Source organism: Coenobita brevimanus, chromosome 26 (genome assembly GCF_032717465.1).
Source record: "Coenobita brevimanus isolate Jiangsu-jjx chromosome 26, ASM3271746v2, whole genome shotgun sequence".
In the NCBI taxonomy this organism is placed as follows: domain Eukaryota; kingdom Metazoa; phylum Arthropoda; class Malacostraca; order Decapoda; family Coenobitidae; genus Coenobita; species Coenobita brevimanus.
This window is the reverse complement of record NC_136979.1, coordinates 41,841,762-41,867,465: the sequence shown is the minus strand read 5'-3', so window position 1 is coordinate 41,867,465 and position 25,704 is coordinate 41,841,762. Positions and strand designations below refer to the sequence as shown.

At 42.1% G+C, this 25,704-nt stretch overlaps 1 protein-coding gene across 1 annotated transcript in view; it reads right to left on the bottom strand.

Annotated features, from left to right (window-relative positions):
* Positions 1–25,704, bottom strand: part of dpy (fibrillin-like protein dumpy) — a 442,341-nt gene that overhangs the window by 353,594 nt on the left and 63,043 nt on the right. Inside the window, 3 exon segments of the mRNA XM_080267992.1 lie at positions 1,640–1,756; positions 9,488–9,592; positions 19,615–19,810. Of these exon segments, the coding sequence (XP_080124118.1) occupies positions 1,640–1,756; positions 9,488–9,592; positions 19,615–19,810 (418 nt within the window).

Below are 25,704 nucleotides of genomic sequence, written 5' to 3'. Positions count from 1 at the left end.
CGTTCCTAACCATGTCATATTGCTTCGTTTAGGAGCATTGAGGAGTTCCGTAATTCTTCGTTCAGTATTGTTTTAGCTTTAGAAATCATTGTCACGTTCCTAGCCGTCTCATACTGCATCGTTGTTAAGCTTCAGAATCCATTATTTTTGCATCCCTAACCGTTTATATTCGTTCAGACTCTCCATTATCTTGCATCCCTAGCCTTTAATCTTCATTCTTTTCTTTTTCTTTTTTACCCCGTCATAATCCATCACGTCCAGGTTACACGAAGTTTGGCCAATCACCGTGAAATAATATTTGCTCAATTTCATCCACATCAGAGCAGTGTAATAAATCTTCAACATGTCAAAAATTGTAGGCATAAGGGGAAACGAAGACAAACATTTGGTGAGGTATGTTAGAAGTATGATAACTTTTGCGCCATGTATGTGCCAATGTACTGTCAGACGCAAAAGTTCGGTCGCTGATGTGGCTTCTCTTTCATCGGTGGATTCATGAACGCTTAAATGAGGTGTTGAGAACTGAGGTGGATACTATCATTCATCTGTGGGTAATTATATACATCTTTAACTTTATCCTACGTCTCTCTACGAGAGAGAGAGAGAGAGAGAGAGAGAGAGAGAGAGAGAGAGAGAGAGAGAGAGAGAGAGAGAGAGAGAGAGCTGGGGAAGTACGTATGGATCTGACTAACACTTTGCTTCTTAAACCCATTCCTGCTTGGCCCTCGCCGACAAGTTCCTCGAGTGTCGGGGATGGTATTGAATGGTAAATAAAAAATCTAAATATACGAAAAGGGTAAGATCTCCATAAGGGTCGTCACTTCAATACACCTGTCACTGCACAGAATCTAAATAAAATAATAAAAGGTATATATGGCGCTATGTTTCCTTACTAGTCAGCACATCAATACACCTCTTCAATACAACCACAGCCAGTATACAAAAGCGCTTAGGTAACGTGGGATTGCATAGACACTGTATGAATAGAATCAAATAAATGACATTATGCCTTTTAAGAACGAGGTGTCTCAAGTTACATAAACCTGTCTGACGGTAACAAGACAAAGGCATTTGGGTAAGCTAGTCGGCTACGTAACTCCGTCAGCTGGTCGACAAAGTGATTCCGAACTTCGAGTCTGTCTGGTAACTAAGAAAACAATCAGTCCTCTCCTGAAAATGCCAATTCCTTGTCAGCCAGTCCTAAACCATAGCACTAAGACACGAATTATATTATTCCTCCCTCTTAGATACATCTGGTCCAGCGTTGGGCGAGTAATACTGTGACTAATAATCATGAGCCAGAGTAAAATACCGAACAGTCGATCGAATTCAGAGGGAGTCCTTTTATGGAACGATATTAGGAGTACCATATGGTCTCCCTCCTTTTAAAATGTCAGGGTAACCACTGATCATACAAATTCAATAAACCAGCGACAAAAGATAAGTGGTGCAGAACACAAACATAAACAAAAGCATACCTTACAATATCAAGATAAAACATTACTGTACAAAGCAAAACACACACACACACACACACACACACACACACACACACACACACACACACACACACTCTCTCTCTCTCTCTCTCTCTCTCTCTCTCTCTCACCCACATACACACAACCACTTTCGTACTCACCCTTGCAGGAGAAGCCGTCGCCTTCGTAGCCCGGAAAGCAGGAGCACGTGAAGGAACCCAACGTGTTCGTACATGTCGCGAACACGTCACACGGCCGGTACTTGCACTCGTTCTCGTCTGCAGGGGAGATGTTCCGTGATTAGGAGGGGCGATAAGCCTGGTACAGGATGGATAAGACAATCTAATTAAGAGGGAAGATTTAACAAGCAGGACAAAGCATGGCAAGAATATGTTAACATATGGTCAGGGCAGATCATCAACATCATCCTTACCATTTTCTCGCTATTATAAACGGGGTCGGTAGTGTGTGTGTGTGTGTGTGTGTGTGTGTGTGTGTGTGTGTGTGTGTGTGTGTGTGTGTGTGTGTGTAAACAAGTAAGTGAACCAACACAAAATGACAAGCAACAAGAACTGGACTAGGAAGGCTCATCCTGCTTCATGTCTTGGCGTCGACAGTAACATAATTTATGGAGACATTTGGTAATAGCAGGCCTGAGTTTTACTCATCATCATCATCATCAGCGTCATAACTACCAGAAACGCATATAAGCCTTCTGATGTGGTTTAGCAAACTTAATGACAAAGAAATCAAACTCGAAAGAAGTCTCAAACAAACGCACGCATGCGCCCGCTCACACGCACACACATTAATCCTCACATTTACGAGTACACACACACACACACACACACACACACACATGTAGCCTAAACCACATCACCGGACAAACATACACACAAGTGATTTAATGAACAGACTAACCAGTTCAGACACACAAGTCGCATCAACAAACAAAAATACAATAACATCACATAAAGCAGACAAACACACGCATACCTCTACAAACATCTGCGGTTGGGAAAACTAGAAACTTAACCATATGAGAGAGAGAGAGAGAGAGAGAGAGAGAGAGAGAGAGAGAGAGAGAGAGAGAGAGAGAGAGAGAGAGAGAGAGCAAAAATCACAACAGAAACGAATGGAATATATACGAGTATAACACGCAAAAATATATTTATTAATTCCCATGACCTTGCATAATAGAAATCTGTAAAACTAACTTTCTCTCTCTCTCTCTCTCTCTCTCTCTGTGGGAACACAATTCTGTTCTTTTTATCTACATATTTACGTCTACTTATGTCACATCTGTCTGCTAGTACACACCGTATTTTTTCTTAATATCTCTGTCTATTTATGTATCTATTTAGCTATCCGTCTATCCACCCATCTATCTATCTGCCATTTCTTACACCTCTAAAAGGTAAGGTAAAGAGTCTTCTGCCGTACTATCCTTTTCTTATGCCTCTGAGTATGGAGTAGGTTTTCTGGTATTAAAGGTCTGACCACCTCGTTGCGACTGTGTTATATGTGGTATGTGTGATTTACGTATGTGGGTAGCTATGTAGGCGCTCTCTCTCTCTCTCTCTCTCTCTCTCAATCCATCCAGCTAAATGTATGTAATTGTATCTACCCTATAATTTCCCTATATCCATCTCCATCTCTATACCTATGTATCCGTCTATCTATCTATCTGAGCATCGCCCCAGCGACAATAGATGGCGACAAAATCGCGTCCTCACGGCAATTTGGCAAGACTGGCCGGTTGTGGTCACGTTGTCGATATCCTGCGGCTACGGCAAGGACGCTCACCCCCTCCCACTCTCCCCCCTCACCCCTTTCTCCCTCCCTCTCCTCCTCCCCTTCACCCCCTCTCCTCTCTCAACCTCTCACCTCTTGCTCCCAACTCCTTATCTTCACTCTCCTTTTACTCCCCTTCACCCACCTCACTATCTCTCTCTCTCTCCTCCCTTCTCGACCCTCATCCCCTTCATTTCTTTCCCCTCCCACCTATCATCTGTCACTTCTCATTCCAGCCTCTTCTTCTTCCCATTCCTATTACTCCCTCCTATCCATCTCACTATCCCATCCCTTCTCACTCTTATCTCTCCCACTACCTCTTCCCCTCTCACTCTGTACGCTCATCCCCTCCATCTGCCCTATTCTCTCTCTCTGCAAACCCCTCACGTTCAATCTTCAATTATTTCTCATCCATCCCACACTCCCTTTCCCTGCTCTCACTTTCTTCCTCAAGCCTACCTCACTCTAACCCCATCTCCCTCAACTCCACTGAACCCTGTCCCTCTCCTTCAACCTTCCCCCTCCCCCCTTTCTCTCCCTCTATTTCACTCTTCATCCTCTCTCATTTATCATCCACCAACCTCCTTCCCAGTGCTCTACTACCTCCACCACGTATATCATTAGCCCTGCCTGGGTACTTACAAAACCACAACTACTACCATTGTTATTACCATCAATCACAACGTTCCTACCAAACAACATGCCTGTCGAAACGCTTTCTTTCTGGTGCCCCTATACTCTAGCTACTTTAACTTGGTCTAAAACTGCTCTCTCTCCATCGTGAATGTTGAGCTACAGCAAGAGACTGGCACTAGACTAGGGTACTATACTCTGTTCAATTTACCTTGGCCTAATACTGTACTGCTATCCCTCCATTTTGACTGCTGAGTAAGAACAATTGATTAACACTAGAAAATGAAGCTAGTCACGACGATGTGCAACAGAAAAGAAGTAGAGCCACGGAAATGTCTTTTCCTGCCACTGAGGTATGTGAAATAAACTGCAAATCGACGAAAACCTGGGCCAACTTAATGTGAATGAACAATAATCAAGAAAAAGTACCACAGAAAAACGCAGCACTACAATATTATCTTATTCTCCCACTCAACTACTGGTATTAAGCTGCAAAATGACAAATATCTCCGGCAAGTTAAGGTTGATGAACTGTATTACCGCATCTGGAGTCGTTGCTTCCAAATCCTGCTTTACTTCATCTCAGCACACCCACTTCCTCATACCAAATGCTATCGCCACCACAACCATCCAACCAAATCGGTCCCACCCCGGCTATTATCTACTGCAGCCATCACGACAGCTAACCACAATTATCATCTCTCCCCTCATCCCCATCCTTTCCCCTCTCCCTCCTCCCACTCCAGCCCCTTCCCCTCTCCCTCAACTCAAACCCCCATCACCCTCCTTTGAACCCAAAACCCCCGCCTCTCTTCCATTCCTCTCTTCTCCTCCTCCATCTCCCCTCCTTTTCCCCTCCTCCTTACCTCTACCATCCTCTTCCCTCACTTTCCCCTCACTCTAGTCTCTCTCCCTAATCTCTCTTCCTATCCTCTCTCTTACCTCCTCTCCCTCCTCACCCACAAAAACCTCCTACCTCTTTCTTTCCTTTCCCATTTATCCCTCTACATTCTCATCCCCCCTCCCCTCCATAAACCCCCTCTTCCCTCACATGCACACCCTTCCCCCTCCTCCTCCCACCCCACCGAGCCCCTCATCTGAGCACCAGTGAGTAAAAACAAAGATCGTGTGAGGAATAATCATCCTTGCTCCACAACCACAGACACAATCCGACATGATCTATTCCCTCTCCTCCCTTCCCCTCCCCTCTTCCTGTTTTCCTCCCCTCCCCCTTATCTCTCTTCCCTCCTCTTCTCGCCTCCCATCCTCGCTTATTCTTGCTGCTTCTGTTTTTAATCTTCCGCCTCTTATCTCTTCTTCTCTCCCTCTACCTTCTACTTCTCATTTCCCTCTTCCCTCTCTTCTTGTTTTTCTCCTCTGTAAGTCTTCTTTCTCTCCACTCTTCTTGTCCTGCTTCTCTCTCCTCTCTATCTCCTTCACTCTCATCTTCTCTTCCTGTTCCTCTTTCATCTCCATTTTCCTCCTGTCCTCAGTCCTAATCCTCTCTCCTCCTGCTTCTCTCTTGTTTCCCTTTCTGTTTCACTCTTCTCTCCTCTACCCATGTTCTTCCAATCCCTCCCCTCTACTCCCTTTCCCTCTCTTCCTGTTTCCACTTTAATCTTCCTCCATTCACCTACCCCTTCTTCCTGTTTCCTCTACCCTCGTGTCTCCTTTCAGTATTTTTCTGTTCCCTCACTTTCCCATCCTCCTTTTCTCTTTCCCCACCCTGTTCTCCTCTGGCTCCCTCTTTTTCCCTTCCCCTCCTTTCTTCCATCATTAATCCTCTTCCTTCCATTCTTATCCTTTCTCTCTCGTCCTTCTTTATGTCACCCCCTCATATTCCCATCTTTGCCATTTCTCTCCCCCTCTCCCCTGTCCCCTACTCTTTTACATTTCCCCTCCCCTCCCCTTCTCCATCTCCTCTCTCCTTTTACCCCATCCTCCTTTATCCTTGCCCTCTCTTCCCCTTCTCAGTCCCCTCTCTTCCCCCTCTCCCCTTTGGCATTTAGACAGCAGTTCTACCCCACGGTCAACTGGAAGTATAAAAACATAAGTGGTGTAGGAAATGGCCCAATGACTGTAAACTGGGGTAGGCTTATTGGCGGGGTGAAAATTAGGTGAGGATGAGATGAAAATGTCTGAGTGTTGATGTTCCTCTGTGATGTTTTTGGCTGAGTGGTGATACTATATGATGATACCTTGTGAAGGTGATGCTTATACCTGAGTGATGACATTACTTGTGATGTTCTTGGTTGAGAGTGATGCTGACTGGGAGAAAAATTATTTTACTGAAAATGATGTTTGCCTGAGTGATGATGCCACAGTGTGAAGGTTGATGGTGTTGATGCTGAATGAATTAATATGATGTTGCTGAATATTATAATACTGGCTAGAAACGACAACACTGGCAAATAAGGGATTGGAAGGGGAGTGGAGGGATGAGAAGAGGAAAGGATGAAATGGAATGTTACAACGTGCAATGGCGAGAAAGGAAGGGAAGGGAGGGGGAGAAGTTGCACGACGGAGGAAAGGAGGGAGGGGGGGAAGGACGGAAGAAGGGAGGTGAGGGGGCTGAGGGTGTCAGATTGCACAGTAGATATGTGCCAAAGTTCTCCTCTACTAGCTCTTTCTCTCCCTTTTGCATCTTCTCCTTTCTCTTCCCCACATTCTCTTCCTCATAATTTTCTTTCCTTCATTCACTTCTTCCTCCTCTTCCTTCTCCTCCTCTTTTCTACCTTATAAAGTATTTCATATTATTCTATTGCCTTTCCTCTCCACTCTTCTTGCTCTTCCTCCAAATTCCGATTCACCCTGCACTCCCTTCCCTTCCCTTCCCCGCTCCCCTCCCTTCCCTTCCCCTCCCCTCCCCTCCGCTCCCCTCCCATTCTCTGGTCACCCCCTACATTGTATAACACAACTCCCTTTCACCTTCTCTACACCTCCCTCTCACATTTCATACCCTTCTACCGTATCTCTCTGCCCGTTTGTCTATATCTATCTCTTTATCTACATCTTCCTATCTATCTATCTTCCTATCTATCTGTCTGTTTGTCAATTAATTTCTCACTTCCTCCCCCCCCCTCTCTCTCTATCTCTCCCTCAGTACTCCTCACCATCCTCCTAATAACACACAAACCACTTATCAGCGCAATTACCACCCTTTCCCTTCATTAGCTAACAGCCCAATACACACACAAACACACACATAACGACTACTTCCTGGCATTGAGGGGGGGGAGGGCGTTATAATATCTGCGTTACGTTACGGTGAAGCCATTATATCCGTAATACGTTATGGGGAAGTCATTAAGTAATCACAAAGGCAATTAATGTAGAAGAACCGAGATTATCCTCGTCGAACTGTTTTTATCAGAGGCCATTATTGGATAGCTTCAGTTCCGGTAACGAAATCTGTCTAGCGTTTGATCATACTCTGTTTTTTCAATTACTATTTTCTAGTCATTTACACTCTCATATACGCATGTTCTTTCGTGTTTCATTTCACTTGACGCCAGTCGCTTTCATTTGGCTGCGAATGAGTCACAAGAGCCTAGAAGTAATGGTATAGTTAATCCTCTCATGGTCGAAATAAGTCTTGTATTGTACTGCAGCTAAGCCAGAGTATTTTATTTGCCCAAGAGTGAGTCATAGGAGCCAAAGAGCTGTATGGAAATAATAGAAAGAATATATTGCAGTTAAATTCTTAACTATGTCAGCTAAGAACGACATAGCTTAGTAACTAATACGTCAGAATTGAGAAAGATGGGTGGGGACTGTGCTCAGCAAGGGACTGTTTCGCAATCACGGGACAATTTGGTTGGAAGCAACGCGCCACGGTTCGAATCTAATAGGTGGCCGTAGGGTTTTCTGTCAGGTAAAAAACGCTGCTGGGGACGCAGTGTTGTCTCCAGCGATTATGATTAAATGGAGTCTGATAGCCTGGCCTGAGCCCCTCCCACGCCTCGGGTCTTCCGGGGCCCACAAGGGGTACCTGGGGACTGGCTGTCACCGTTTTAGTTCTATAATCGAGCATCAGCATATTCGAGTTCCCCATTCATCATCATCATCATCATCATCATCATCCCGACCTCTCTGTCCCAGACATTGATAATTTTAGAATTAGGATTATCAGATCTCTGGCTAATCAGACATCTGGGACAATTCGCTATATGGACAATCATGTATCTGTACAATTAAGAGTCAGGCTAGTCACAGATGGACAATCAGGTATCTCTACATTCAAGTTTGGATATGGAGTACCGGTACATGATCAAGTATGAGGATAAGCAACCTTCTACTATAATTACATCAACTAAAGGCCTCGAGCCACCTAAAAACATGATCTTTTACGCCATTAGTCAGGGGATAATTTATAACTAATGAATCACTTTTAGCCATCAGGGTCATGGGAACAACGATAATTATTAATGGCAGGAAAACGATGCGAGGGGAGGGGAGAGAAAACGGGAAGCGCATATTAAAGAGGAAGAAAATGGGAAAACGAGGGAGAGTGAATTGGAGAGAATGGGAAGGAAAGAAATGGGGAAAGAAAGAAAATGGGAGATAGTAAATAGAAGGAACTGAAAAAAAAAAAAAAAAGATTGGAGATACCATTCCTTTCCTCCATTTCCACGTTCCTTATCTCCCTTTCTCTCTACCACTCTTCCACACACTTTCCTATTTTTTCAGTCTCCTCTTCCTCTGTTTTCTTCTTCCCCTCTCTTTCTCTATTTCCATCCTCCGCTCGCTTCATACCCCCCCTCTGTGTGTGTATGTGTGTGTATATATATATATATATATATATATATATATATATATATATATATATATATATATATATATATATATATATATATATATCGTACTAATCCCCATCCTCCTACTCAGTTTCCTCTAAAGTTTCTTCTCTCCCTCCTCCTCCTCCTTTTCCCTGCCCACATTTTCTCTCCTCTCTTCCTCCTTTTTCTTCCTCCTCTTCCCCTCCCCCTTTTCCTCTTCCTCCATCTTTTCCTTCGTCTGATATAATTAGCTGACATTTCCCCTGACTTTCTAGGCATTATAAAGTCCTGAAAAATACCAGGCATATAAGGCGAGGTAAATGTCACGATGGTAAAGGAACTGCAATAATGAAGAACAAAGAAGCACTGACAGAACAGATACAAACTGGTTCATAGGCCATTATAACCGGAAAAAATTATGTCCAAATGTACAGAAAACTTAAAATACTTGGTTGAAAGTAACATCAAAAGTTCAAATAATAAGCAAACAAAGGGCATTACAGATCTACAATGCATTTCACTATATATGAAAATGGAAACACGAATATCACGACCTCTTTCGTGTAATCAAATTTTACTCCCGTCCTCCCCCTTCCCCCGATGAAAACACACATCTTTCAGGAAATTACTGTTTCCTTTTCCATCTGGATATATTTATGAATTACGCACACTTAGGTCATCTTATATATTCTTGTGGGCTTAAGAGACTCCCTGGTGCCTCATTCATACCAGTTTATTTCTGTTTGTGGCCTCTTAACATTATTTTTTTGCATGTTAATTATGAAAACCCAATTTGCTACTCACCTAGACTTTCGCAGCCACATCCGCCATAGCCATCGTTGCAGTGGCAGAGGCCGTCCAGACAGGCACCGTTGACGCAGTTGTAGCCTTGCGTGTACGGGCAGTTGTCTAGGGGGAAAAGGATGGCAATATATTAGAGGACATACAACACATTGAGACAGAAGACAATAATTTGATTCAATGGTGACTGGAGATAAAAATGGACAAGAATTAAGCTCTGTAAATGGTAAATGAAGTTGACAGTACAAGACGATGAAACAACTGGAATTAAAATGGTATTACGTTGTTCTGATGGAAATTAAAAGCACAATTTGGTTGGCCACATACGAAAACATCTTGCTTCATATATGATTAATATTTCAGAACTCAAAAACAGAAAAAAAAAAGAAATGATATAAAAAGTTATTTTGTTTCTATCATAAATAAAAGGAAAATAATTTCAAAGATGAAACAAAACAAGAAGGCTTTCTAGGTAATCAAGAAACTGTAACAGTTACTGGTAATTAAGGAAGAAAATTTGGTTCAAGAAGACATAAAACAGAAGAAACTGAAACACGAGCAATACTAACAGTTATAAGGGGAAAAAGATAAAAACATACGATAACAACGAATACCCGAGACAATGGCAGCAAGTGACAAGCATTTCCCAGTAAGAAAAAAGAGAGACAACACACAAAAAGAAACATTAATAATTCCAGTAACAGCACAACGGAAGTACAAATAACACAAAAAGGTTACAAAATATAAAAGACAGTGAATACACAACAAAGAACGTAAGTGAAAAACAAATACTGAAATATGAACCAAAAAAAAAGGCTATAATAAGAACTTTACAGTATACTCGTTCTATGGAGACATACACACGCACATAAAAAAAAAGGTTGCACGTACAAAATAATGCAAACTACTACAAACCCAGCCACTGTACAAAAACAAATAAATAAATAAATAAAAACAAAACATGACCGTATACGAAAACACCTAATTGCTCCATACCAGTGTCAAAAAAAAAAAAAGGTAAATAAAAGTTTTCAAAAGAAGCAAAAGTCGCTCTAATTTCCCCGAGACCGCAACATCTCTGAAAGTCAAGAACGCGTCAAAAAAGCCTGGATGAGCCGAGGATGCGTGGGAGAGGGAGCACTGGCGGTGGGAACAAGCCTGGAGACCTCGTTAACTACCCTGAAGGGCAATTAGAGGGAACAGCACTGTCATTACTGCTCCCACGGCTGGCTAATGGCACCACAGTTATGAGGAAACTATTTGATGGATCCTAGACAACGACGACAACAAACAAGGGAACATCAAATAACAATAACAAAGGAACAACAAATAACTAACAGGAACATCAAATAACAATAACAGAGGAACATCAAATAACAAGAACAGAGGAACATCATATAACATGAATAGAGGAACATTAAGTAACAATAAGAGGAACATCAAATAACAATAAGAGGAACATCAAGTAACAGGAACAGAGGAACATCAAATAACAAAAACAGGAACATCAAATAACAATAACAGAGGAACATCAAAAAACAAGGATAGAGGAACATCAAATAACAATAACAGAGGAACATCAAATAACAATAACAGTGGAACAACAAATAATAATAACAGAGGAACATCAAATAACAATAACAAAGGAACACCAAATAACAATAACAAAGGAACATCAAATAACAATAACAGAGGAACATCAAATAACAAAATAAAAAAAAGTATCTTCAGCAGCAACAGCAAACGAAGGACCAGCAAGTAACAACAAAGAGGAACACCAGAACACCTGAATTTCGAATAAAAATCCCCTGAAACCGGCAACAGGATAACAACGAACCAAGGAATACTGCACACGAAACTAACATTCCTAGGCCCCATAACCAACATTTCTACAGCCTTTTCTATGCACATTCAAAGGTAAACTTATTCACTAAATGGGTGAAAAGGTGCAGCAAGCGATCTTATATATATATATATATATATATATATATATATATATATATATATATATATATATATATATATATATATATATATATATATATATATATATATATATATATAAAAGGAAAAGAAAATCAACATTATACATATCAAGACGCCTGGACATATTGCGTTTTGGTCTGCATATGTAAGACGTGCCTCATCTTGATACATCTTTCCAAGAGGAAGAAAACGGCTTAGATTTATGCCTATCGACTCCACGACAACCATTAAATTCGATCCTTAATTAACCCTGATTCTCAGCTCCTTCCCCAATATTTTCTCCAAGATATCTATCCAAGAATCCTTCTGCATTCTCGAAACTTCTCTTTTACCCAATTTATCACAAATTATTCACCATCTTCCTATATTCCCATAACCTATTTCTTTCACCTCAAGTCTCCCATAACTCCCACCCATCTACCCACAACTTATTCTCAAACTTCATTCTCCTCACAACTCCTCACTACACTTTCTTCAAACTTCCCATTTCCCTCACAATTTTCTCTTCCTCTCCCTATCTACCCACAACTTACTTCCCCCAATTCCCCCCACATCTTCGTTCCATAACTTCGTCAACCTCCTAATCACCAGGTAGAGAAATTGACCCGAAATCACCCAAGCATGATTCCAAATTACATTTAATTACTTTCTTGACCACCGCTTGTCGAAGCGAAACGAGTCTCAGCTTTCATGGCATTTGAATTAGAAACCTGGACTAAATATATCGATCTGTGTCCTCATTTACGCCATCACACTATACTCTGTTCACTTTGGCGTAAAACTGATATCTCTCCTTTATGAATGTTGAGTTGTAACAAAGAAGTTCGATGTACTGGATGTAGAGCCGTTGTTTTGTCTTACTCTGCCACTGAGCTACATGAAATAAACTGCAAAAGGAAAATCTCCGTCTATACTCTTTTCACTTTGTTTTGGCCGAAAATTGCTAATTCCCCATTTTGAAGTGTAAGTTGCAACAATAGAATAACACTAGAATATGATGTTAGTCACAAAGAAGTGCTACTGAACTGGTGTAGAGCCGTGTCATTGTCTTTTTCTGCCACTGCGCTACGTGAAAACAAGCTACAAATGGACAGACATCTGGGCAAAGTTAAATTGAAAGAAGCATAGTTAATGCGACTGAACTATGGCTCTGTATGAGATAACTTTATGCATGTATGGATGGTGACATTAATGTATACAAATTGCTTATCACACAAAAAAAAAAAAAAAAAAAAAAAAAAAAAAAAAAAAAAAAAAAAAAAAAAAAAAAAAAAAAAGAGGATGGTTCTCGCTCGTGGAGCTAAGATTTCGAAGGCTTGAATGTTGTGTGACTTCGAAGGCTTGAATGTTGTGTGACTGCCTGTGTCGGCCATTTCACTGGACACTTTGCTGACAGTTCTACTACCGTTCTTTCCCCTCCTTGTTTCTGGATCCCACCAACCTCATTTTTCTCATGGGAATTACACAGTCATTACAGCTGCCATCGTCAGTAACATATACACTAATTCCACAGTCATCACCATTACCATCAGCACTTTCATCCATCATCACCATAACTATAGCTTTCTTCAGTCACAACCATTACTTCCATCACCACCATTATCAGTACAACAAATTTCACCATTACCACCACTACCAAAGCCACCACTACCACAGCCACCATTACCACAAAATCATTCCCATACTTCACTACCACCATCCTCATCACCGCATCACACCACCACTAACCCCACCATCACCACCCTCCACAATCATCACCACACTTTACCACATACCACCACACCACCACAATCGTAATAACCTTCACGTCCGTCCACCACACCACAAGTTTGAGTTTCGAACACCGGCCAACTTTTCCCTTAATGGTACCTTCATCCCTTTCCCCTTCCATCACTGCCTCTTTCCCTCCCTTTCCCTTTCAATCACCGCCCTTTTCCCTCCCTTTCTCCCTCTATCACTGTCTCTTTCCCCCCCTTCTCCCTCCATCACTGCCTCTTGCCCTCCCTTTCTCCCTCCATCACCGCCTCTTGCCCTCCCTTTTTCCCTCCATCATTTCCTCTTGCCCTCCCTTTCTCCCTCCATCACTGCCTCATTTCTTCCCTTTCTCACTCTTTTCTTTCTTCCCTCCCTCCCTTCATGTTTCCCTCCTCTTTAATCACACTCACTCTTTCTCTTTCCCTATGTCATATTTTTTTCCTTCCCTTCCTCCCTCCCTCCTGTCTTCCCACTCCCCCTTCTCCCTCCTCCTTTTCCCTTTTCCTTCCTTCTCACCAGTCACCCTTTCCCTTTCCCTTCGTTCTTTTACTTCACTTTCTCCTCTCTATATGACATTATTGCCTTTTTCCACTTCTTTTGTTTATCTCTCATCATTTCATTTCCCTCCTCTCTCTCTCTCTCTCTCTCTCTCTCTCTCTCCAAACATCCCTGAGAGATCACATCAACCGCACCATGAAATCAAAATCCGTTCTCAGACTTTCCCTAGCCTCTACCATCTAGATCTAACCAATTACTAGAACTACAAATACAACTGCAATTACCACAACTACGATCATTCGCTTTCATTCATTCATTCACCTCAAACTTTCCTTGTCACTTGTGTTTCACATTCATCTCTCCACTCCTTCACTGTCGGTCACTCATCCATTCTTTCGTTAAACTTGCCCAATCACTTGTCTCTTCTCTTCATCTCTTCATTTCTTCAGCATTCCTTCATTCACTTATTCGCCAAAACTTTCTATTTCATTTGCGTTTCCATTCATCTTTTCCTTCCTTCATCTTCGTTCATTTATCAGTTCACCCCACCCCAATTTTTCCCGTTATTGTGTTTTCCATTCATCTCATCATTCCTTCACTTTCATCTGAACACATAAATTTTGCGTAATAATAATAATGGCTGAATGCATAACAACTTTTTTACATAAGCCTAATCCTATTCGATTTTCGCCGCTGGGGTTTAAATTTGCACATCATCATCATCATCATCATCATCATCATCACCATCATCATCGTCATCATCATCATTAACAGTAAACTAATCGAATCTCCCGCAAATGAATGGGGTGGGTAAGATCCATAAACAAAAACTGGTACAAAGAAGATGGCCTTCGATTTCCTCCTACCCTAAGCCTACCTGACTCCAGCGCCATGTGTTGATGGTAAATACATGTAAAAACTGGATCAGTGACGTTACCTGCACGGACCTTCCTGATTCCACCTGTGTCTGTATGGTCAGTGCGAAGATAATTCGAAACAGTTGTCATTTCTACACAGCCCTATCTGATTTTCGTGCTATGTAAAAAAATATATATATACAGTACTACGACATCTAAACAGGATTTTTTTTTTAAATTCTATTTCTATATGGTTAATTCATGGACACTCTGAATTAACTGGAGTTTTTAGATAGGCCAATATGATATCAAGCTAAAATGTTATTGGTAGCCTATAATAATAATATAAAACAAAAAGATGAACCTCTTTACTACAAGAACTTTTTTGTTACCCTTGTCATCACCGGCGGAGTTAGATACAACCACCACAGATCTCTTCCCTCCCAGAGGTCTTTCTGACTTAAAATCGTCTGCAGTAGTCTTAGTAAAGTTAAAAAGATCCTCGGGCTGAAGGGGTTAATCTGCATTGGCCTACCTGATCCAACAGAAAAAAGTCCTTGGGCTGAAAGGGTAAATCTGCATGGGACTACTTGATCAAATTTCTAAGTCTACGGGTTCAAGTTTAGACAGCAGCCAATTAACAGGGATTCCCACACAGGTCTCAGGATTTCTATCACTAGGCCTAATGACCAACACTAAGGACCCATTTGCATACAGCCACGATCCCATCTCATTTACATACCATAACACACCCTGGTAAGTGCATGGCCTCGTTCTGGTGTTAGTATATGAAGCGACCGAAGAGTGAGAGGTTGGCGTAGATAGTGTGTGAGAAGGGGATGGCTGGATGGAAGAGAGGCAGACCAAGATAACCTCATGGTCTCATTCTGGAATTAGAATATGGAGCGAAGGAAGAGTGAGAGGTTGGTGAAGATAGTGTGTGAGAGGGGGATGGCTGGAAGGAAGAGAGGCAGACCAAGAAGTTACAAGAGTATGCAGATGAGATAACTACATGAAGAGATGGACCAAAAGGCAATTTAAGAGCGTAATAGAACGGGCTGATTATAAGAAGTGTTAGACCTAGAATGTATGACACTGGGCTTGATGGATGGGCTAAAACCAGTTATTCCATCCCTACAAATATTAAACCACTCTAAAAACAATCATTTGGCCTTAGAATCCTCGAACCAACCTTAAAGGCAATAATTTTCACGTTCTTAGCTCTTTAACAACTTTAAATTCTCAGCTCTTTAACAACTCTAAAAACAATCATTCTATCCTTAGCAACTCCTACACAACCTTAAAAACAGTTGTTCTATCGTTACACAACCTTAAAAAAGACCATTTTCAAACAACCAGCTCCCGGCCAAATCAAAATAAAGTAATTTTCTTCTTGCAAGAACCTTAACCGTCACAAAGGTGTTTATTCTATCCTTACAAGCACTTAAATTACCCTAAAAAAATTAATTTTACCTGTCCATCACTTACACCACCTTTAAAAGTAATCATTTTCACTTTGCCAGCTTCTAGACCGTTTTTAAAACAGTTCTCCTCCCGTTATCAGTACCTAAGCATCCCTAAAAGCAGCTTTTTTTTTTTTTTTACCTTCAAAGCCCTTAAATCACCCTAAAAACACTAATCCTTACTACTTCCTAAATAACCTCCAAACCCGTCATCTCCACCTCCAAACACCCATAACCTCACGTAAGGCTAACCAAGCGAGTAAAACCCTGCCATTCATTCAGCCAATCTGAGAAGCCGACGCAACGGTGCAGAGCGGGGAAGCAGCCAATCACACGCCTCCTCTCTCACGGATCAGGGGACTGCTTTATTCTTGCTAACAACAGGCCAAATTCACGTGAAGTCTGAGAGGCTAACGAGCAAGGATGTAAATGTTGTCTACACACAAACCAGAAGAACTCACAGTGAAAAGGTATTAATGGGAAATAGAGTAGGGTTAGAGAGATAATGATGATGATAGGAGTAGTAGTAGCAGTGGTGATGATGATGATGATGATGATGATGATAGGGGTAGTGGTAGCAGTGATGATGCAGATGATGATGATGATGATGATGATGATGATGATGATGATGATGATGGCAGGGGTAGTAGTAGCAGTGATGGTGCAGATGATGATGATGGCAGGGGTAGTAGTAGCAGTGATGATGATGATGATGATGATGATGATGATGATGATGGCAGGGGTAGTAGCAGCAGTGATGATGATGATGATGATGATGGTGATGATGATGATGATGGCAGGGGTAGTAGCAGCAGTGATGATGATGATGATGATGATGATGATGGCAGGGGTAGTAGTAGCAGTGATGATGATGATGATGATGATGGCAGGGGTAGTAGTAGCAGTGAAGATGATGATGATGATGATGATGGCAGGGGTAGTAGTAGCAGTGATGATGATGATGATGGCAGGGGTAGCAGTAGCAGTGATGATGATGATGATGATAATGATGATGATGATGATGATGGCAGGGGTAGTAGTAGCAGTGATGATGATGATGATGATGATGATGATGATGATGATGGCAGGAGTAGTAGTAGCAGTGATGATGATGATGATGATGATGATGATGATGATGATGATGAGTCAGTACTGGCAGTGGCAGTGATGATAATGATGACTGGTGGAGGTGAGGATGACAACGTTCTCTCATTCCAGGAACCAAGGCCGTTTATCTTGTTAATGACAGTCAACATGATCAGTTCTAGTCTTAATTTGGTGCAACATGTGTGTGGGACAGGCCAGGCGGGAGGTGGGGTGAGGAAGAGGGATAGGAGTGGTGGGTAAGGTGGGGAAGAGGGAAGATTAGATGGGGAGGAAGTGGAAAGTGTGGCAGGGTAAAGGAGGGGGATAGGTTGGTTTGGGAGAGTACAGAAAGGGAGATAAGGTACGGTGGAAGTCGACGGTGGAGAGGAATTGGGGTGGTGGAGTGAGGGAAGGTATGGCTGTGATGAAGGGAGATGAGATGAGTGGAGGTGATGGGGTGGAAAGTGGGGTGAGGAGGGACGGCGGAGGGGGACTGGTGAGGTTGAAGTGGGCGTGAGGGGATTTACGATGGACAGGTGGAAGGTGGGGTGGGAAAAGACATGTCAGGGTGAATGAGGTGGGTGAAGTATGGTGGGGGTGGAGTGGCTGAAGGTCGAGTGGGGGGAGGAATGATGGGGAGGTGGAAGGCGGGGTGACGATAAACAGGTTAGAGTGAATTGGATTGGGGTGTGTAGTATGGTAGGGGGTGGGGGTGTGCAATATGGTAGGGGTGGGGGTGTGCAATATGGTAGGGGTGGGGGTGTGCAATATGGTAGGGGTGGGGGTGCAGTATGGTGGGGGTAGGGATGTGCAGTATGGTGGGCGTGGGGATGTGCAGTATGATGGGGGTGGAGGGGTTGAAGGTTGCGTGAGGGGAGAATGTTCAAGGTTGAGGTCGCTTTATAAGGAACTGGTCCTCATAATTCTGATATAAGCTGAAGGTGAGGAAGAGTTAGGGAGAGGGTGAGGAAGGGTATGGGAGGAGGTACGTGAAGGTGAGAGAGATAATCAGGTGTGTGCATTTTCAAGCAGGACCAACTTGCCTAACCCCGGGCTCCTACACTCCTCATGGGGCAACATAGGATTGGATGGATGGATGGATGGACATGGATGGATGTGTATTTTCAGGTGTGAGGATAATCAGGTGTTTAGATAATTAGATATTCAGATTATCAGGTGTGCGGGTAATCAGGAGTACGGATAATTACTAATACGGATAATCAGGTGTGCCGATAATCAGATGTTTGTATAATTAGGTATCTGGATAATCAGGTGTATGGATAATCGAATGTGGATAATCGTGTGTATGAATAATCGGGGTGAGGATAAGGAAGGGCGAGGAGGGTGGTAGGAGGTGAGGGTGAGAAAAGAGAAGATCTACAGAGAGAGAGAGAGAGAGAGAGAGAGAGAGAGAGAATGTTTCGTCTGTGAGAACAGGAAAGTAGAGAAGAATAAAATAAAAGGTAAGAGGAAATACACAAAAATATGTAAGAAACAGGAAAAAAAGGGGGGGGGGTAACCAAGCGATAACGTAAAAAAAAAAAATATGACAACAGGGAACACAACAAGACATGAGAAAAACAAAGAAAAAATGGGGAGACGTAAGAATTAGCATAATAAAAATCATCCCTGCACCACAGCACTATCACTAAACCAGTAGCTTATGTTCCCCAATCACAACCAGCCCTTCACAACATCCACCCAGATCCAACCCTGACAACAACTTGACCCTTCTAGCAAAATAAAGTGCGACCGGTTTCTGCGTTCCCAGTGGCATATTAAGTAAGAAAAAATGAGGAGTCTAATGGTGGAAGTAAAATATCTTCTGGTATTAGAGGGAAGTACAACCGGTTTCAAAATCGTACTCCGATAAAGTGAAAATAAGCACTTCAGTCGCAGTAAAATTATCTTGTATAGTAATGCCGGTGGAGTCCTTCACAAATAGCTACAAAAAATTTATATGGTGTCAGAAAACACGGGCAAAAATGAAGCAGACAGACACTACCTTGGGCAAAGAGGAAAGGAAAAAAGAAATACTATAACAACAGCCAGACGTCTTAATCCCAGAGGGGGTTGCCACAAACAATACTGTCACCTCACTGGTGCATATTATTATGCTCGAAGTTCTCAACAGATTCACGGAAAGATCAAAACATACTTAGAGAAGAAAGCAAAAAACAACACTTGAAATGTGTAAAAAACTCCATATGGACCAAGAACTATAGCACAAAGAATTTTTTTTGCCTTTAAAGACGCTGAAGTTAATAAAAAAGGCAACAAGAATTTAGGGAATATATAGCCAAAGGGAGAAAAACGCCATAGTACCGATGGAGTAAATGAGAATACCCATGTATCCGCAACGAAATGAAATGACATCCAACTCCATTTTCTTCAAGGCTTTGGAAATGCTGGGCAAACCCACCAATCAGAAACTATGAATTCTACCAGGATTACCGGAGAAAGAAGAAATGGAATGTATACTCACTTGTGCATTTTAACTCGTTGAAGTTCTCATCGGAGCCAAGGAAGCAGTTGGGTGTGCCGTCACAGAGTTTGGAGACTTCGAACAGCTGAAGCACCTCTGTCGATTCGTTTACCTGGCACCCGAAGTAGCCGTCCTCGAGGTTGAGAAAGAAGATCTCTCTTTGGAGTCCTTGTCCTAAGTTCAATTGAGCAGAAACCTGGGGAAGAGAGAATGGGAGGGTTAATTCGCTGTTATCGTCCTGAAAATCTTTGGTATTAATAACAACAAAATATAAAAAAACAATGGGTGTGTCAATGCATGATTCTGGCTTTATCATGCCCTTTAACATGATGGCATCTTGATAACCAGGTGACTGGATAATTAATTAACTCGATAATCTGTGCGGACAATCAGGTACCTTAAATAACTGGACAATCAACGTACTGGATAATCAAGTACTTGGATAAATAGTTTACTAGATAACAGGGGGTTTGGGTGACTACCTGTTTGGGTAATAATGCATCTGGATAAATAATCTGTTGCAGTATCAGGTGTGAGGATAAGCAGGTTTCAGGATAATCAAGCTACTGGATAATCAAGCTTCTGGGAAATAATATGACTGGTTAGTCTACTAAATATTAAACCTTTGCGGTCACTTATTACACGCCTTATATAACCATACTCCTTCCGATAAACATAATAAAATATGAAACAAAATAAGAGGTCCCGCAGTCATCGTTCCAAGAAATCAAATATCGAAAAAAAGGAAAATAATAACAGAAGCCACATTCAAGAATATTCGAGAGAGAGAGAGAGAGAGAGAGAGAGAGAGAGAGAGAGAGAGAGAGAGAGAGAGAGAGAGAGATTACACACAGGTAATTAGATGCTGTAGTAGTATTACCGTGAGGCAGGTGGAGAACAAAGAGAGGTGGCGGGGTTAATAAGAATAAGAGACACGCTGATAACATATTCCCCTCCACGCCAATGCTCAAGGACGCTACTCGTGGACTTAGGAGCCTGACAAACACCTCTTCCTTGGCTATTTATTTTTGGATTTGATGGCCTACTAGCACTTCTTCCCCAACTATTTTTTTAACCTCTTCAATCCGATGGCCAGTTTTCATATTTTATTCTTGCTATAATTGGAAAATTTGATCAAACTTAGAACAGGCCTCTAGTAGACAGGAAGAATAAAAATACAGAAAAGTCATTGGAGTAAATGGGTTAATTTTGGGATCAATCAACACCACTTCCTCAACTACAGATTTCTGGACAGCAGCGACTCATTAACTCTTCTTCATGAACAGTTCAATTTTCATACAAGTCTATAATCATGCTATTTTCCTTTATGTTATGTATGAGCCGGATTGTCGTGAGCTTAGAATACTTGAACATACTTTTCCATTACCTATTAACGCTTGCATAACAGACGTTCATATTACGTATGTCGTGTTTAGCTTATTACAGAGTGTTTATTCTGATCTGGCAAAAGCCCCTAACCCCTTTCAGTTCACTTGACTAGTAAACAAGGAGACTCATTCCCTCCTCATACCTAAGGCTTATCGAAATTCATGCAACCACGCTTACAGTATTCAATTTGTAAGAATGGCCAAATCCCTCGGACGAATACAGACAATCATACCTACTTAGTTTGCATTAATACCTATTTTACGTTCAAATGCTGCATGTTATTTATCCCATACTCATATCCATACAGTTTGCTTCAATAAAATGCAAGACAATATTACCGTGTCGCATGCAAAGATAAACAGGTGAGGAGGAGGAGCCAGGGAGTCTACTTGGCCCACAAAGATACGGGCTCAAGGACGCAGTACGCTGTGGCATGTTCTTGAGTCATTACGTTTAGCAGGCGGCACAACACCTGGTAGACTTTTATTGAATTAGGTATTTATTAAAATTTATTACCTCTTCATCTAACTCTCCATCCATCCGCGCAGCTATATCTATTTGACCCTCTGTCTATCCGTAATCCACACATCTATCCACACATCCCTCAATCAATCTTGAGTATTTTCTGTTCACCATTCATACATCAGTCAATCCAATTACCTATCAGTCTGTACCCTTCTAGCTGCCTGCCAATCAGTTTATCAGATCCATCACGTCGTGTATTTATATTCATTCATATTTATCAATCTTCGCATCAATATTTACCTATTTATATCCTGTGACGTCTGCTGAGGGATGGCCTCGACAAAAGGACCTCAAGGTATTTTTGTCCCTACTAGGCAACGACCCTTAATCTTCTCAAAGCACTCCACCCCTCTCATGTACTGTACAGCAGGGGAAAAAAAAAAAAGTGCATCCACTTATCCTCTGCGTTGCACTTATCTTCTACGTCTACTTCACACTTAGGGCATGTCCGTCAATTTCATCCTTGACGTACCGGATCAAAGAGAATCATGTATAGGCAGAGGAACATACAGATCCTCTCTAAGCTTAGGAATATTAGCTCACACAGGGAAGTGAGAAATAGTGATGCAATCGGAGGCGCTCTAATGTCCTTCACTGTACTCTCTCCATCTCTACTACATCTCATTCTTGCTCTATCTCTTCCTCCAACCCCCTCATTCATGCACTTCACCCCTCTCTTAGATCCTCTCCACCTCCTCTTCAACTTCATTCTTGGTCTATCTCTTCCTCCAACCCCCTCACTTACACACACTCCACCCTTCTCATGTGTCCTCTCAACATTTCCTACATCTCATTCTCTGTCTATCTCTTCCTTCAATCTCCTCACTCACAAACTCCACCCTTCTCATGTATCCTCTCCACCTCTCCTACATTTCATTCTTGGTCTGGCTCTTCATCTTCCAAGTTTCTCACACATACGCATACTGTATATATTTTCCACATTTTCCCTCATATACTCTCCCGCTTTATCCTCTTGATCTACCTCCTCTTCTAACCACTTTACACAAAAACTTCCTCCCTTCATGCTCTCCCACTCCATACTGGTAGAGCTTCCCTCATGTTATATTCCCCCACCAGATCTCCATTTTAAACAAATTCGACCTCTATCAAGGTACTAACCCCCCCCCCCCGTTACTTAATATCAATTTTACATCTAACAAATGTAATCACTAAAAGCTAAACGGGTTATGGAACAATAGTAATATTCGCTACGGTAATACGGTACTAATTAATGATATAAATACCTATGTACAGTAACTGTAACACAATGATACAACACCCCATGACGTTTTCTTTCAGGCTTTGGGAATACAGGATGGACTCATCAAACAGCAGGATCAAAGAACAATGGCAAATCTTATTACTGTAATATAATTATTATAGAAACACCGATGTAACTGTAAGAATACAATGCCACGCCACTCCGTTTTCTTCAAGGAACTGGGAATTACATGACAGACTCATGCACACTTATCAAACTTCTAAAATAAAACAATGATACCCCACCCCATTTTCTTCCAGACACTAGGCATCAAAGGACAGACTCGGAAAAAATCACCAAACACTTGTAGCACAATATAATGCCACCACACAGTTTTCTTCAAAACACTGGGAATCACAGGGCAGACTCAAGCAATTCAGCACACTCTTATAACTACAACATTATATATTAGTAACACCATCTTGTATTCTTTACGGCACTGGCAATTACAGGACAGGCTCGGGCAAATTCGTCAAACTCCAATTTCCACTTTGTCCTCACCTGATTCAAGAACGTTAGCCATATTACCACACAGCAGTAGCACCACCTCCCCGGGGGCCACATTACCACCCCACCATGAAGTCGCTTCCCCTTAAACAACAGACAGCCTTGACCAGCGTTGCCAAGTGTAAGATCGAGGGAAGAGAAGAGATGGAGGTCAAGAAAGTCAGGGGTTTCGAGAAATTGAACGTTTCGTGGTCAAGTAGAAGCAAAGAGATGTGTATCAAGTACTTGAAGCTGATCAAAGGGGATTTAAGGGGTTTCGATCTCCTCTTCACAGCGATTAGCCTTGACCAGTGTTGCCAAGTCTAAGCTGGAGGGCGAGGGGTGGGCAAGAAAGTCTGAGGCCACACTGGAATATCCCACACTCAGGATGAAATCGAAGCAAAAGAAAGTGTATGGAGTGTGTGACGATGATCGACGGGGATTTTAGATTAATTTTCCTTTCTCTCCTCTTGGATATTGATGGAGAGGTGGCCTGCTGTGGGTAGGGTGGCTGCCAGGATTGAATTGGTAATCTTCGGTGAGGCACGACGGGTCTAGCGGACTGGACGGAAGGAGTGCCAGCGATTAATAACACACCACCTTATTTTTCTCGCTTTCCTACCAACCTTTCAAATCTCAACACCTATGATCTCACTAATTTTTGGTACTCTGGGGCATAAAACTGAGGACTAGGAGTGCTACTGGGAGGAATTAAGGGCGAAATAATGAGAACAATCTCGCCATGCGACACCTAGCGGCCGCGTGGGAAGACAAGGCAAGTTCCCGCGTCAAGGACAACAACATCGGGTGCCAAGCCTTACCCGCCCTCGCCATACCATATGCTCGGCTATTTTCCCTAAACCCTCCTTTCCCTCGCCTTTCCTTCCATCCTTACGCCTTTCCTAAACAAAATATATCACGGAGGAAGACCAAGAAGAGATAGGAACATTCGAGCATAGTCATGAGAGTGGATGGCACCGCCAGTCACCTCGCCCACTCGAGTTCCGAATCATCCCACACTACCCCTTGTCCCGTTCTCCCCATGACTCACACACAAGTAGTCTTCCTTCACTTTCTTATCCGCCTCACTCCTTCCCCCTTCACCCTTACACCCTAATTAGCCCCTCCCATGATTAAACTAACAAAATCCCCCTCTATTAACCTCATAGGGCTTAAAAACACATGACAATTACGCGGTTTCGTAAATATCTTAAAGAGCGCGCCATTATCAAGCCAGGGTCGCCAAGCATAAAATAGCCCCGGATAATCATTGTTTTCGTTACTGAAATTTGCTCTGGCACAAAATAAGTCAGGACAAATTTCTCTCTCATAACAGACACTTGCATTGGCAGGAAGGATTAGAAATATGGTATTTTTTTTTTTTTTCCCCGTCTCGTCCTTCCTACAAATAAAGGTGTTAGTTACGAAGGGGGATAACTGTTCTCTTGTAATTACAACTAGCTTTGGCAGGAAGGACGAGAGACAAGGGGAGATTTTGCGCCTTCCTTCCTTGTCCTTCCTACGGAAACAAATACGAGTTACGACAGAGAACTAGTTGCATTCCAGTTTGTGCATCCCGGTCCTCTCGTATCAAAGGTTTATTGCTGCAGTAAAAAATACGAAACACGGTAAGATAATACCCGTTCCTTAGCCTGTCCGTCCTATGAAAACAAGTCTTCTTTTATCCTCAACATATTCTTGTAGTCTACTCATACCTAACCCTTCTTTCCCCCCCCCCCTTTTTTTTTTTACAGGAGCTGCCTAGTATGGACCAAACGACTTACTTAATGCGTCTTTTTTTTTTTTCTTTTAAAGTATTGATGTTCTTATGTAAATCTGTTTGTGTATCTAAGGAAAACAAATATACAGTGTTCCGGATGCGCTTAATCCCTAGATTCCAGTGACGTGTGTGTGTGTGTGTGTGTGTGTGTGTGTGTTTATTCTTGTTTTTATATAATTTAATTTAGAGGAGAAATTTCGAGTTACATATAGTTTTCATTAACCCCTTCATTATAAGAGACCTCCGACGCAAGAAAAAAAAAATCGCGTGGAGGTAGCAAGGATCAACCGAAATAAGACGTGATCACAATAAAAGGTTTAAAACAGGTAGTACAGCAAGCAATGACCTTCGAGCCCTTCCCTAATGACGGTCCGTTCGATTCCTGTTATTTGGTGGAGTGGAATGGGATCTTTTTGTTCGCTGGTTCTGAACACATTTCTTTTTTTACATATCATTATTTATAGCTTTGTGTGTGTGTGTGTGTGTGTGTGTGTGTGTGTGTGTGTGTGTGTGTGTGTGTAACCTGGTATGATCACGTTTGTTCTGACGTCACTGTTAATTGTATGAGTGAATAGAACTCATTTATATTTACTTCTTATATAATCGCACGCCATCCGCTGCCTCACGCCTGACATAAGTGCAGAGTGTT